Source organism: Stenella coeruleoalba (assembly GCF_951394435.1).
Source record: "Stenella coeruleoalba genome assembly, chromosome: 9".
Lineage (NCBI taxonomy): Eukaryota > Metazoa > Chordata > Mammalia > Artiodactyla > Delphinidae > Stenella > Stenella coeruleoalba.
The window spans coordinates 83,523,228-83,537,464 of record NC_137155.1 but is presented as its reverse complement, the minus strand read 5'-3'; the positions used below and the strand labels follow the sequence as shown (position 1 = coordinate 83,537,464).

Below are 14,237 nucleotides of genomic sequence, written 5' to 3'. Positions count from 1 at the left end.
AGCTAGCATATATACTTGATGCTGATTCCCAAATGTGTAATTCTTTCCCAAAAGCATATTTTAAGCCATTTACTCGACACTGTCCCCACCTGCATCTCATACTCAGTGGACCAAAACCAAAATTCATCAACTGACTCCATCTTCTTTATGCTACATTTTAGTAAATTGCGCCCACATTCACTCAGGTAACTGAGCTAGAAATGTGACTATAATATTCATGAGCCCATGGATCCAACCGGTTACCAAGTCTTATTAATCCCACCTTTCTAACATCTTTCAGATCTCCTTCTTTTATCCTTCTTCATTGCCACTACCTTATTTTAGACCTTATATCAGTTCAGGCTTTTTAGGTTGCAATCAACAGAAACAAACTGACTAATTTAAGCAAAAAAGGGGTATTTATTTGAAAAGACATTGGGAAAGCTCACAGAATTGGAGGGAAAACTGAATAACCATGCTTCAAGGAAGACTAGATCTGAGGCGTTTCTGGGGACCTTAGCAGGTGGAGCTCAAACTTGTCTGGGACACTGGGTAAGGTAACTCAGCTACAATCATCTTTCATCTCTCTGTCTTTATCAAACTTTCAAATTCCTAGTAGAAAAAATCTGGTTGGCCATCTTTGAATAAGTCATCCAGGGCTAGGAAACAGGGGTGAGTGGCAAAAATTGCCATACACCCTTCTCAAACCTTCCTCAATACTAACTAGCTTTCTCAAATGCCTCTGCATCTTTCCAATCTATAGTTCACATGGCCACCATTTTTGTATTTTAAAAATATATACTGTTCAAAGTATCCCTACTTAACATCCCTCCATAGTGCTTTATTATTCATAGAATAACCTACAAGCTTCTTCTAGGGACTTCACTCTAGGATTTAGACCCTGGCTTCCTCTCTAGTCTCATCCCTTGCTACCATTTCATTAAATCTTTTTTTAAAAGTTAATTAATTTTGGCTGCGTTGAGCCTTCGTTGCTGCGCGGACTTTCTCTAGTTGCGGCGAGTGGGGGCTACTCTTGGTTGCGGCGCACGTGCTACTCATTGCGGTGGCTTCTCTTGTTGCGGAGCACAGGCTCTTGGCACGCGGGCTTCAGTAGCTGTGGCGCACGGGCTCAGTTTGTGGCTCACAGGCTCTAGGGCGCAGGCTCAGTAGTTGTGGCGCTCGGGCTTTGTTGCTCTACGACATGTGGGATCTTCCTGGGCTCGAAACCATGTCCCCTGCATTGGCAGGCGGATTCTTAACCACTGCGCCACTAGGGAAGTCCCTTCATTAAATCTTATGTTCCAGGCATACTGTGGTTACTGGCAATGCTCCTAAACAAGACATGCTTTATTCTATGTTCATGTTTTAGCTTGTGTTGCTCCCTCTTTCTCAAATGCCCATTTCCTCTTCTTTTCACCTGGTTGACTCATACTCACCTTTCCAGGCTCACTTTAGGGACTAGTTCCAAACCTCTCCCTGTCTCTCCTCATCCAGGTTAAGTGCTCTTCCTCTCTACTCCGCTAGCATCCTGAACTTCTCTCTAACATGCCCATTGCAACGTGTTGCATTCCACTCTTTCCTGATCTGTCTTCTAGGTTAAACTGTGAGCTCCTTGAGGTCGAAGAGTACATTTAATTTTTATTTAGTTCCCATTACCTACGACAGTGCCTAACATGTCATAGATGTTTGGCAAATATATTGAAATAAACAAATATTGATTTTGAATGCCTAATGTATAAAGCACTGTGGGTGGAACAAACATAATATATATATAATTCATATTTCACTTTCAAGGAGCTTACTGCCTAGGGAGCAAACAACCTGCATATAAGAAAAGTATACATAGAATAACAATTTACTATATAATTGCATGCACAAAAAAACAGTACCTGCATGCTAGAATTTGGGATTAGATTGATGTGGAAAGTCTTCTCTGAAGAAGAAAGGCCTAAGTAGTAACATAAGTAAAGAAGAAGACTCAAATGGTTTGAAGAGGTTGGGGAGAGAGTTTTAAGTTTGGAGAATAAGAGAAATAAATGTTCACTATGTCTGAGGAAAAGGGTAAAAACATTGGCTAAGGCAGAAGTTGATTAAGATACAGTGAAAATATATCCTTACTGTATAGCACAGGGAACTGTATTCAATATCCTGTGATAAACCATAATGGAAAAGAATATGAAAAAAAAATGTATATATATATGTAAACTGAATCACTTTGCTGTACTGCAGAAATTAACACAGCATTGTGAATCAACTATACTTCAATAAATTTTTTTCAAAAAGATACAGTGAAAGGGTCAGTGTGTGTGTATGTTGGGGAGTCATAGGTTAGAAAAACAAACTGGAGCAGATTATAGCAGATTTTGTTGAAAATCTTTGGACTTTTCATTCTCTGACTGAACATAGAACACCTCAGCATTCTAGATTGCCTTTTCATCACAAATTCCCTGTGTCTCCGCTAGAATATTTTCAAAATGGACAGTTTCCATGTCAAGGAATTTCCCCTTCTTCCCTGAACTAAGCTTTCCTAATGTCCTTCAAGGTATTGTACACTCCATCTTTCTATTCTTATTTTAGATGTAGTTTTTGTGTTTGTGTGATGTTTTTCCCCACACTGGTTTGCAGACAAACAGCACAAGCCTTATATCCCCCAATTTGTTGGCTCCTACTTATTTTAGTTTCAATATACATGTGAGCTGGATTCACCATTCCAGAAAAACTAAAGGTGAGAAAAGGGTGAAAAGCTTATTAGTCTATTTCCCTTGAAGGGAAGTTTCAGAGGTTAACTCAGTCTAGTGATAAACTCTAGATAGTCATATTTAGGGTTTGTGTCTAGACACTCAAACTAGACATAAAGCCTGAGCAATCACCTATCAAAACTATTAACATTAATATAGATCTTTCCTCCAAACCCATAGGCTTTATAGGAGCTTGGGCTAATAGGCCTTATCAAAGCTCTCCTTAATTGTCAGGGCCCCCATTATTTGATCTCATCCTACCTCCCCACTTTTATGTCTTACCACTTCAAACAACAACAGCAAAAAAACAAAATAACCTTCCAGTCAGGACTAATATCTGGAAAAGTATGATTATATTGAGAGGGGAGGTATACATTAAAGGATGGCTACTCTTCCAAACTTCTCCCACAACTGACACGTGAATTAATTTTATTTCAGCTCTTTATATAGGTAAATCTCACCACTGTCATGGAATTAGAACGTCACCTTTAAATCATTTGGTTAACTCTATTTTTACAGATGAGGAAATTGAGGCCCCAAGAAATGAATTGACTTACCTAATATGTTAGCATGTATTTGTCATTATTGTTTCATATTTAACAATCACTTTCTCTTCCCTCCCCACATTTACCAACTAAACTTAAGTTCTTGAGGGCAAGGATCATCATGTCTTGTGCATTTTCTGCCTTCACAATGGCATCAATAAGTCTCCTCTTGTTTTCACACAGGATCAAGAATGGGGCTGAGCACAAAGAATATGCTAAGAAAAGAATGTTCGGATTGAACTGAACCCCTGCAGAACGTGGACTATTTAGAGGCACTGAGTTTGGCCTCTGGGTGAATATTTGCCTTGGGTTGGCCCACTTAGCAGTGAACAGTAATGGGCCAAAAGAGACAGGCCAAGTGTGTAGTCTTTTTTGCCCAACCAAGTTATGAATACCTTCTTATACAGACTCATTTTGTAGTCCATATCACTTTGAAAAGTACTAGTCACAGAGTAGACACTCATTAAAAACGTTTTAATTGACTTACTGTCCTTGGATCAAAAATCAGATCTTGATCTGTGCTTCATACAGCAACTAGAGTAGCTTTACCAAAAGAAAAATGCCGGGCTGTCAAATATGGACACTGCTGGGCTGAAGAAGCATTTTTCATGCAGTTCTATGCCTTAACTTGGCCTTGAACAAGAGTATCTGGGATCCTGTGCTGCCTCTTAGATACCAAAGAATCATTTTGAAAAGTGCTACAATAAAGCCTATAATATAGTGTTAATTATTAGATAACTTAAGGTAATAGTACACATCAAAAGGGCACCAACTCTACGATGTTAAGTGGGGGTGAATTTATTTTGGTCTACCCACAATGTGTCACCCTCTCTCCTGGGGACTATTTTTAAGACCTCTGGCCTGAGTTAATGATGCAGCTGGTGGCCAGCAATAGATGGAAGTGAGCCATCCTTGGATGGGATTTGATCCTGGATTTGGGATTATTTATACCATGCTATAGCCCGTTGACCTATCAACTACATAGCTTGGCCATTTCTACTTTTCTTGTTTTGGTCTTTACTCTGCCACCCTCATTTTTAAAGGAGAGAGGTTTAGTTGAGGTAGTTCCAGGGTCCTACTTAATTTAAGCTAGTTTAACCTCCAAAGAGAAAGCAGGCTATTTATTTTAAGTAACCCAATCTTACTGATGAGCATCTTTCACTATGTTAGGGCAGTAAATGGGTTTAGTAAGAATTGGTCAAGGAATCCAAAATACTTTGTTACTAAATATTGCAACTTTTGCCCTTTTTCTCCAAAGGGAACTGGTATCTGGAGAAGAGGGAGATGGGAAAGTAAATGAAAGTTTAGATTATGAGAATATTTACCACTGATGATTGTTTTTATTACCTTAATTCTAGGTAAGGAAACTTAGATGTGGTTGGGTACATGAGGGAACCAGTAATCCAAGCATGGTCATTAAGAATTGGAAATTTAGTTGGGAAGTTCCACTAACTGTATCCCTTCTCATGGAATCATTGGCTAATTATTGGCAAGGGCAGAGCTGTTTCCATGTGGAGAAGAGTATGCAGGTAGACATTCAAAACCGTAGGTGGTCTTTAAGGGTATTATGATTGTCCAGTTGCCCAAAAGAATTTGCCTAAGCAGTCTACTAGGCCAGTTCCTTGAGTGGTCTAAAATTCCTATTTTTTTTTTTTAAATTGAGGTATAGTTGATGTACAATATTATATAAGTTTCAGGTATACAACATGGTGATTCACAATTTTTAAATGTTATATTCCATTTAAAGTTATTATAGAATATTAGCTATATTCCCTGTGTTGTACAATATATCCTTGTAGCTTATTTATCTTATACATAGTACTTTGTACCTCTTAATCCCCTACTCCTATCTTGCCCCTCCCCCTTCCCACTCCCCACTGGTGACCACTATTTTTTGTTCACTATATCTGTGAGTCTGTTTCTTTTTTGTTATATTTCCTAGTTTGTTTTATTTTTTAGATTCCACATATAAGTGATATCATATAATATTTGTCTTTCTCTGCCTGACTTACTTCACTTAGCATAATACTCTCCAAGACCATACATGTTGTCGCAAATGGCAAAATTTCATTCTTTTTATGGCTGAGTAGTATTCCATTGTACATATATACCACATCTTCTTTATCCATTCGTCTGTTGATGGACCCTCAGGTTGCTTCCATATCTTGGCAATTGTAAATAATGCTGCTATGAATATTAGGGTACATGTATCTTTTTGAATTAGTATCTTCAGGGGTTTTTTTGGATATATACCTAGGAGTAGAATTGCTGGGTCTCATGGTAGTTCCATTTTTAGTTTTTTTTTTAGGAACCTCCATACTGTTTTCCATAGTGGCTGCACCAATTTACATCCCCACAGTGTATGAGGGCTCCCTTTTTTCCACATCCTCTGCAACAATTGTTATTTGTGTTCTTTTTGGTAATAGCCATTCTGACAAGTGTGAGGTGATAGCTTATTTTGGTTTTAATTTGCATTTCTTAAAACCCCTATTTTAGAAGAAATCAACTTATTAGTTGTCACCATGTCTTCAAGAGGTCCCACTTGATTAACTCTTCACACTGAAGAGCCCAGCATGCAGGCTGAATAATGAGTCCTGTTCTTTACTACCCATACATACGCAATCAGTGATCACCCAAACTGGGCTCTTCTAAGTCATGTCCCCAAACTTCATTGAGAGAGGTTGAGAACATGTAGAAGACCAAGACTCTGAGTAAGAAAAAAATAATTTGATATTCTGCCTCTTTTTCAGGTTTCAGTATGGCAAATCAAAGACTTCAAGAACTAGCCCAGTTAAATTTGAGAAAGAAACAATTGTTGATAGTGATGAGGTAAGAAAGAGCATTAGCAATGTTCACTTATAATCTTTCTTTGGAATTGCTTAGACTACTTTATAAGCTGGGTCTCACAAACTTCATGTTGAAAAGCAAAAAGGGGTCAAGATTTATATAGAAAGCAACGTTAATTTATCTAACTTTATGAAAGAGAAACAGAGACATAGAAAAGGGAAGAGACAGGGACATATCAGCAAAGAATCAAAACCCAGGGACCAGAAATCTATTTTAGGGGATGAGCGAGTGTTAAGCCCTGACTTAAACTTGATTTTGTGGTCACTTCTTGCAACAAAACTCCTTTGGATAGCTTGGTTGCTTCCCAAGGTTTATCATATTCAAGTGAATTTTCCAGGTCAACTTTTATTTCATCAGCCAGAGATAGTACAATTCAACATAAAACTAAAAACATACTCCAATTTGGACATTCTTATGGATTTAGTCAACTACTGGAGACTAATTTGGAAACAAGATGCAATACCTTAGAAAAATTTGGGAGTAAAAACATTTTTCCCAGAGACTTTCCCCAAAAAATTAATTAAAAAAAACAACTATAAAGGAAAAGTCTTCACATCTTCTCCCAAATAAATTTTCCCGAGACGTCTGTGATTCTAAATATATATGTCATATCTGTGAAGCCAGTTTTTCAAATGTATTTTTGTTTTGAACAAAGGAACTTCAGTTTTACAGAAGGTAACACAAATGAAATCATTGCAACTTTGGATTTGTCCCCTATTTCATCCCAGCATTCCTAAAAGAATGTATGGCATATCTCTGCTAATCCTCCCCACAGTCCTCCTCCAAGCCCTGGAAATTGCCAACTCCTGGCATTTTCCTCCCCTCATCACACAGTTCTGTCCCACTCTTACTATCTCCCTCTTCATTCACCTTCTTGCCGCATTCACCTGTTCAGTGTGAGTTCCCTTTCTTCTGAATCCCAGCTTACTATATCACCTCCTTGGGGGCATGGCAATCTTTAGAAATGCTCATCCACAGACAGGATTGTGCTCTTTATCTGATTCCTGATTAGGCCAAGCCCGAAGGAGATAACTCAGAGCTTTTATCTCCTTGTGTTCTTGTCCCTTTGATTTATCCTTAGATAACCTGGGGCTAAGCTAGAGGCCAGGCAACAGCCCTGGGGGTCAGCAGAAGGAGATGGAGGAGGTCCAGCAACTCTACCACCAGACATGGCACTCAAGCAATCCACCAATCACCAGCACCACCACCAGCAGAAAAACACAAAGTGGTAGACAGAAGGGTTACCAAAATTCAATTACTTTTTGCCACATTTCTGGAAGAATCATATGTCACAGAAATATTCAAAAATGCAGACTGCACCATTGTTTCTCCCTTCTGTGTGCCGCCCCCAGCCCCGAAAGCAGTTATCCCCCAGGCTTCCTTTCACCGACAACCCTTAAGTTATTGCCCTTCTGTAACTTGTTTTTCTCCTTAAAGGTTGTTTTGTTTTTCACCTGATTTTGCATGTTTTGTTTTGTTTTTTACCTGATTTCCCTTCTATAGAGATGGAAAAGGCAGAAGAAAGAGGTGTGAGCTCTAGGGATGATTTGTCCCGGTCTAAACTTTGATGCTGCCCTTGTCTATTTCACCCCTTCACTTCCTAACAGCTCCTAACATTTCACAAAGCTGGTCCACATTTCCATGTACAAGCTACCCTGTCAGGGTGCCTTAGAACCTAGCTCTCCATGCTATGGCTCTCATTCCAGAAACCCAGGGTGCAGAGCATGGAGTTCTTCTCACTTAATTTAAGTTAGAGACCAGATTTTAGCCAGACTAAGGTGAGGTAAGGAATGGAATATTGTTTAGAATAGGTACAACTTGAAATACTAATTTTGATTATTGTCTCTAGATTTTTGATGCAGTCGGGCAATCAAAATTTGTTCCAGAGAACCTTCACCATTACACAGTCCATCCAAATTTGGTAGGTGATAAAAGCATTCCCCCAAGATCTCCAACAGCAAGTTTCAGCTGAGGCCCACTGCAGAGTATCCCAAGTGCCTCCAAGTGTCACCAGCTTCTGTGACTGTGCATCCTCCTAGGACAGGGAAGCAGAGCTCTCTCAGGACACTGTTGGGAATGGTGGTGAGGGAGGAGGGCGGGACTGGGAAGAAGGTGGTTCCTGCAGCTGATTTTTTTTTTTTAATTGAGAAAACATATTTCGAATCAGGAAGTGTTCTGTTCTCTCCCTCTCCCTTCCTCTCTCTCTAATCCTCCACCTTCCTCCTGCTGATGGAAAAGCAAGTTTAGTGGGCATGCCCCTTCCCCCACTACATCTTAAGTGACATGCTGTCTTTTGTGACTGCTTTTCCTTTTTTTAACTTTGTGCTTATTCTGCATATTAATGTGGTTGTGCCTGTGGAGAAACGTTGGTGGGTAGGAAGATGCAGATAAGGGCTGTGTTGGCCCCCTCAGGGCTCTCTGAACTAGGAGATTTGGTTCCTGGCAGTTTCCCTCCTCTGCCTCAGAGTGGGTTGTAGAGAAGGCTGTTTAGGTTGAACATAGAAACTTCTGCTTGTCCTGTTTTCTTGGGCACAATGTTGGGCACAACTTTTCCACAAGAATGAAGTCATCTCGCTCCTTTTAATGTGGAAACTTTTCCATCTCATTTCCCCAGCCCCTTGGTCTGTTTGCAGGGAAAAGCTCTGAGAGAAGAAAGGGACAGAGAGCTTCAGACATTTTCTATTAAACCCAGCCCCTGTCCGGCTTCTACCCCTACCCCATAGAGGCAAAAGATTAGCCAACTGATTTGTTAATCTGCTCTTGAACTAATCCCTTTGTCTCTCTGGAAATCTTTCTGTCTGCTCAGGCCCAGTACTATGAGCCTTTGAAGCCCACTGCACTGCATAAATTCCTGGCTCGAAACAGGAAAATTCAAAGCTTCACATTGAAAGTAACAGAGTATGATCAGGATAAGACCTTACTGATTATGACCAACAACCCACTTCCCTGCTCAATCGACCATCAAGGAAAGGACACGACATCAAAATACTTTTCCAGTGAGTTACTGCTCAAGGTAATGGCACCTGGGGAAGTTTCCTGGCACCCTGAGTAAGGATCCTGAAGAATTAGGAGTTAGCTTGAAGAAGGGAGCTAACCTAACGTGGAAGATGGTACTCAGGACGCAACCTCTTCCTTCTTATTCTTTGCCATATGCTTCACCAAATAGAATCTGAGAGCCTGGGAAATACTCAGAATCAGAATTGCACAAACTTCGGTCATGAAACTTCATTACACAGAGAAAAGAGGGTCTTAATTCAAAATTGTTCCTCCTTGGTCAAAGATATTTAGTTTGTAATTAACAAAGGGTAAACTAGCCACTGGCTTTCTAGTTGAGTATAAAGTAGCAACAGATAAAACAGGAAATGACGAACAAGGAACAGAAACGAATATCAAATTGGGAAAGGGGTAAAGGGTTATGCTCTATACCCACTGCTCTTGGGTGTCAGAAGGGGAGAACAGAAAATTTACTATCACAACAGCCAGATGTTTGGGACTTTGTTATACACTAGAGAAGTTCAAATTCAATTCAATAAACAATTACTGGACATACACTAAGCTAAGAACTAAAATATGAAGATGATTACAAGACAGTTTCTATCTTGAAGGAGCTTGGAGTCTAACAGGAGAGACAGATCAATAAATGAGATATAAAAAGTAATTATTATATACCAGGATATATGAATAATAAAAGAATATACAAGATACACTAATATACAGTAGAGAACAGTATCTTTATTGGAGGAAAGGAAGTAATCAAGGAGATTTTACAAAAGAGGTGACCCCTGTCCAAAAAAAAAAAAAAAGGAGAATATTCCAATCAGTGGGAAGGGCAAAGGCATAGAGACATGAGAAATTGAGGAGCATTTAGGGGAATGTAAGAGAGTAAATGGCAGGAGATAAAAGGTAAAATCAAATTTGCATTTTAGAAGACCTTTTTAGGAAGTTGAGAGAAAGGTGTATTAGTTGTGGAAGAGAAAAAAATCGGTAAGATTAGTTATATTATTACTACAATTGTCAAAGTGAGAGATGCTGAAGAATTGAATAAATCAATAACAGAGGAAATGAAGAAAATCAATTAAGAGATATTTAAGCATATGATCTAAAAAAGATCTTGACAGCCTTAAGAGTGGGCCTAATATAACAAGAAGAAATTAAATAAGTGAAAGTGTAAATTTAAAAAATCTAATTATTACAGAAATTTGATGCTGGGAGTGGAATGATCCAAGACAGACTGTTATAATAAAATGTGGTCAATATGGAATTAGTATTTCTTATCAGCTAGATGGATGGCAGTGAGAGATTCCTTTCCAAACGGATGATAAAATGCTAATATCCAGTGGTATATGCTGACAAAGGAGTTAATTAATTCATTGCCTATGGTTCCTTGGGTCTCAGAATTTGTGCCATTTGGACATAACCTCAGAGGTTGTCTCTCATGGTAGTGGATAACATACACTGAGAGGAACAAATGTCAAGCCAGGGCTGCCTTGCTCAAGGTAGAGAAGGAAATACAAGACTATCACGTAACCCTGGTGCAAGAAGAGCTTTCTTCCAACAGCTGGCACTTTGTGAGCCTTCCAGGTCACATGTGGGACCTGATCATACTCATGAGTAAATTGTGGTACCAGCCAAATTGTATTAATAGGCAGTATTAAGGCTCTGATTGTCAAAGACTGGCAGCATGGTAATTTTATGGGGCTATCTGGAAGAAGTCCAAGAAGATGGAAATGCCCAATATCTAGAATGCCTCTTTAATATTCATGCTGCATCCCTTTCTCTTACTATACAAATGTGATAATCTTTTGTGAGCCTGAGATTATGCACAAAAGAAGCATTCTTTTGCTACACCCAGACATGTGTATAAGAAGAGTGTGGGTACCAGCAATCAAGTTGAAGAATGAACCAGACATGTCTATCACAGAGATTGTTATACTCACAGCCCCTTCTAAGTGACATGGCCCTACCACAGTTTGTGAAGAATAGGATGCCCCAAAAGGTCCTATTCTGAATAACTAGACTCAATTCTCTATGCCTACCTAGGACCAGAGAAGGCCACCTGATCCAGTGAAGCAAAATTCATAGGCTGGTTAGTGACCTGTGGTGTCGATCGGTACCCCCAAATCTAACCAAACAAACAAAACCCAAAAACCAAACCAAAACCTAAACCAACTAACTGATGCCAAAATGTTGGCCTCTGTACCACCAGCACTGAATTAAATCTCGGAGACAGTTTTGGGTGAAGTGGAAAAGAATAGCTTTATTGCTTTGCCAGGCAAAGGGAGACACAGTGGGCTCCTGCCCTGAAAAACTATGTTCCAAACCTGGGAGGATTTGATGAGCAGTTTTACAGTAATGGTTCAAAGGTTACTGATAAGATTAGGGTGTGTGCAGGGCCTGCACTCCTTTAATCTCAGGTGGTCTTGAGGAGCTTCTCTGGTCCCTTTAATCTCGCCTCAGGTGGTTTCTTGCCTGCTCCTCCCTTGATTAGCGACTGTTCGAATCTTTCCCTTTTGAACTCAAGGAAGGTCATGGAGGCTAGAGGCTGGAGTCTGTTCCCTATGAACAAGAAATGGGGGACAGAAAGGCTTCTGTGCCCAGGAGCCCCACAGGGTCCTGCTCGGTTTTGTAACTTATCAACAACCAAAATCCCTGAGCTAATCATATTCTTGCTCCCAGGCATCTGAATTGGGAAAGGAAAAGACTGAGGCTGTGGGAATAAAACGTGAAAGGGCATGTAGAGGAAGGCCATAAAAACGTCAAACCATGAGGAAGAAGGTAGGGGCAGCTTGAAGTAGAAATGAATAAGCAGAAGCTGTGGGTAGGTAAAAAGATATACAGGGTAAAGTTAAGGAATGAACACTAGAGACAGAAGGAAGCAGACAGGAAGAAAGTAGGAAGCGTGTTAATGACATAATGCTAAATGATATGAGACAAGATAGACAAGCTCATGCAGTAGTGGTCCTAGATAGTGCTGCCTTGGATTCCAGATAAGTTTTTTATTTTTGTTTTTCTGCTCTAAGGTCTAGCTCTGCTAAGGTTTCTGCTCTTTTGTGGCCAGATTATTAGCTGTGTCTTAGGTCCTAGGCACACATGCTGCTACCGTAAAACCCCTATTAATTGAGGTAACTTAAATGAATTCCTGTTCCTCAAAATTGGAAGACTTTAAAGAGAATGAGTACAGAATTGAAAAGACTTGGTTCAGCAGCAAGCATTTCTAAAAAAGAGGTTTGAAAATTCTGAGCAAAAATGTTCAGTATGGGTCAATTAATTAGTTTGGTTATTTCTTCATTAATTGTCATTCTTTTATTCATTCGACAAATATTTATTGAGCACTTACTATGTACCAGGCAACGTTATGGGGTAGTAAGGATCTATCAGTGACTAAGTCAAAGTTTAATTCCAGTGAGGTAGAAGACCATAAGCAAGCCAACAATCGCACGGATAATGTATAATGTGTTAAGTGCCCCAAAAGCAGGATAAGGGAATGGAGGGTGATGGGTGTGAGTGGTGATTTTAGATAGTGTAGTTAGGGAAGGCTCTCAGAAGCAGCAATGACATTTGAATAGAGACTTTAATAGGATGTGTCCTGCAGTTGCTACAGCTAGCATATTGTTTTCATTTCAGATTGCCACACATTATATAGATATAATTATTAACATAATGTGTAAATATAAGTTGTAACTTTCTCAAATGAGTGAAAATGAGAGAAATCAGGAGAACAGTGAACCCAAAGCCATGTCATATGAAAAAAAAAAGTTCAAAATGTTGGCAATGTTGAGCCTGGAAGAGAGAGGGCGCTCAGGGGGAACGTGATAGATTTCTTCAAATTCTTTAAGGATTCTGTGGAAGAGACACTAGATTTATTCCGTTTGGACTGTAGGGTAGAAGTTACAGGGGATAGCAATCAGCTGATCAAAGATTAAGCAGGCTGGGTTTTTAGATATAGGAAGATGGACCACTTGACAGTGTTACTATGGAGGGAATAAGAGTGTCAGATGAATGGTTAGAATTGATGGTCTTTAAGATCCTTTCTGAAAGTCTTTGATTCTATGACTTTAATAATGATGAAATTATTACCTCACAAAACATCCCATTCTGTGGCCTTTTCACTGCAGACAGAGAATGGGATGTGAATGAGACAGCCAACTCCAAGAAAGGTGGGTAGAATCCCATGGATCTATTCCCCAATTTATTACCAAATGTTTGGTTTCCTAAGCAATTCACTAGTTGAATCCTTCACAAAACCTGGGAAATTTTTCTTCCATTTACTACAAATGGCTAGTGGGCAAGCTTAATTGATTACTTAGGAAACTGACCTAACTTTGTACAAATCGTCTGGCTGTGAAACCAACAGGTATTAGCCCACCCAGGGAACTGTTTTCTCTTCTTTGGGTTTCTGCATCCCTACTTCCCTCTTCGGCAGGTTTTGCTGCATGATTTTAGGGGAATGGGAGCTTAGCCCAGGAGCTTAGGTCAGTAAGTCCAGGAGACTCAGCTAACTCCCTCACTTACTCTTCTTCCCTTTGCTGCAGGAAAGTCATCAGCACAAGCCCACTGAGAACTTCTTCCTACCTCTGATGTATCAGAAAAAAAAGTTAAGATCTGGGCTGAAACCAGTCTTCCCTGTGACACTGTTGGAGGACCCTAAATCCAAGAGAGAACAATGGTTTAGGTGAAGTCCTGGCTCTTTCTTACCTTTTCCTTATTCGTGTCACTATCTCTTTTCAATATGATTTAACAAACACTTTTCAGTTGTACGGAATGTGGACAACTGTGTAATAATAGGACAGCTTCCCTACATGATCCCCAACCACACTTCTACCTTAGCAACAGAGAAACAGTAATGCAAAACTAAAGTTTTTCACAAGAATGATTTTCAAGAGTGAAGACAAGTATTCAAAGGTCCATGCTTTGAGGAAGCAACAACAAAAAATTTCTCTCGGTGCCTGTTAAGGGTTGTGATATAGGAACAATTTGCTATGTATGAGATTTGATTTGAAACTGGTTATAGGAGCAGCTTATATCTTGTTTAGAGAGGAGAGAGGAGATTCTGGAGTTCCCTCATAGGTTTACAATGCTAGGTTCTAGAAGCATCCCTTCCACTGAACAATACTCCCGCTCTGTACCA

The 14,237-nt window shown here is 39.6% G+C and overlaps 1 protein-coding gene across 1 annotated transcript in view; it reads left to right on the top strand.

The window, feature by feature from the left end:
* Positions 1–14,237, top strand: part of TSGA13 (testis specific 13) — a gene marked incomplete at both ends in the record, with an annotated part of 36,417 nt that overhangs the window by 18,598 nt on the left and 3,582 nt on the right. Inside the window, 5 exons of the mRNA XM_079931953.1 lie at positions 4,521–4,554; positions 6,013–6,091; positions 7,959–8,030; positions 8,916–9,122; positions 13,642–13,781. Coding sequence (XP_079788079.1) covers positions 4,521–4,554; positions 6,013–6,091; positions 7,959–8,030; positions 8,916–9,122; positions 13,642–13,781 — 532 coding nt within the window. The remainder of the gene's footprint in view (positions 1–4,520; positions 4,555–6,012; positions 6,092–7,958; positions 8,031–8,915; positions 9,123–13,641; positions 13,782–14,237) is intronic.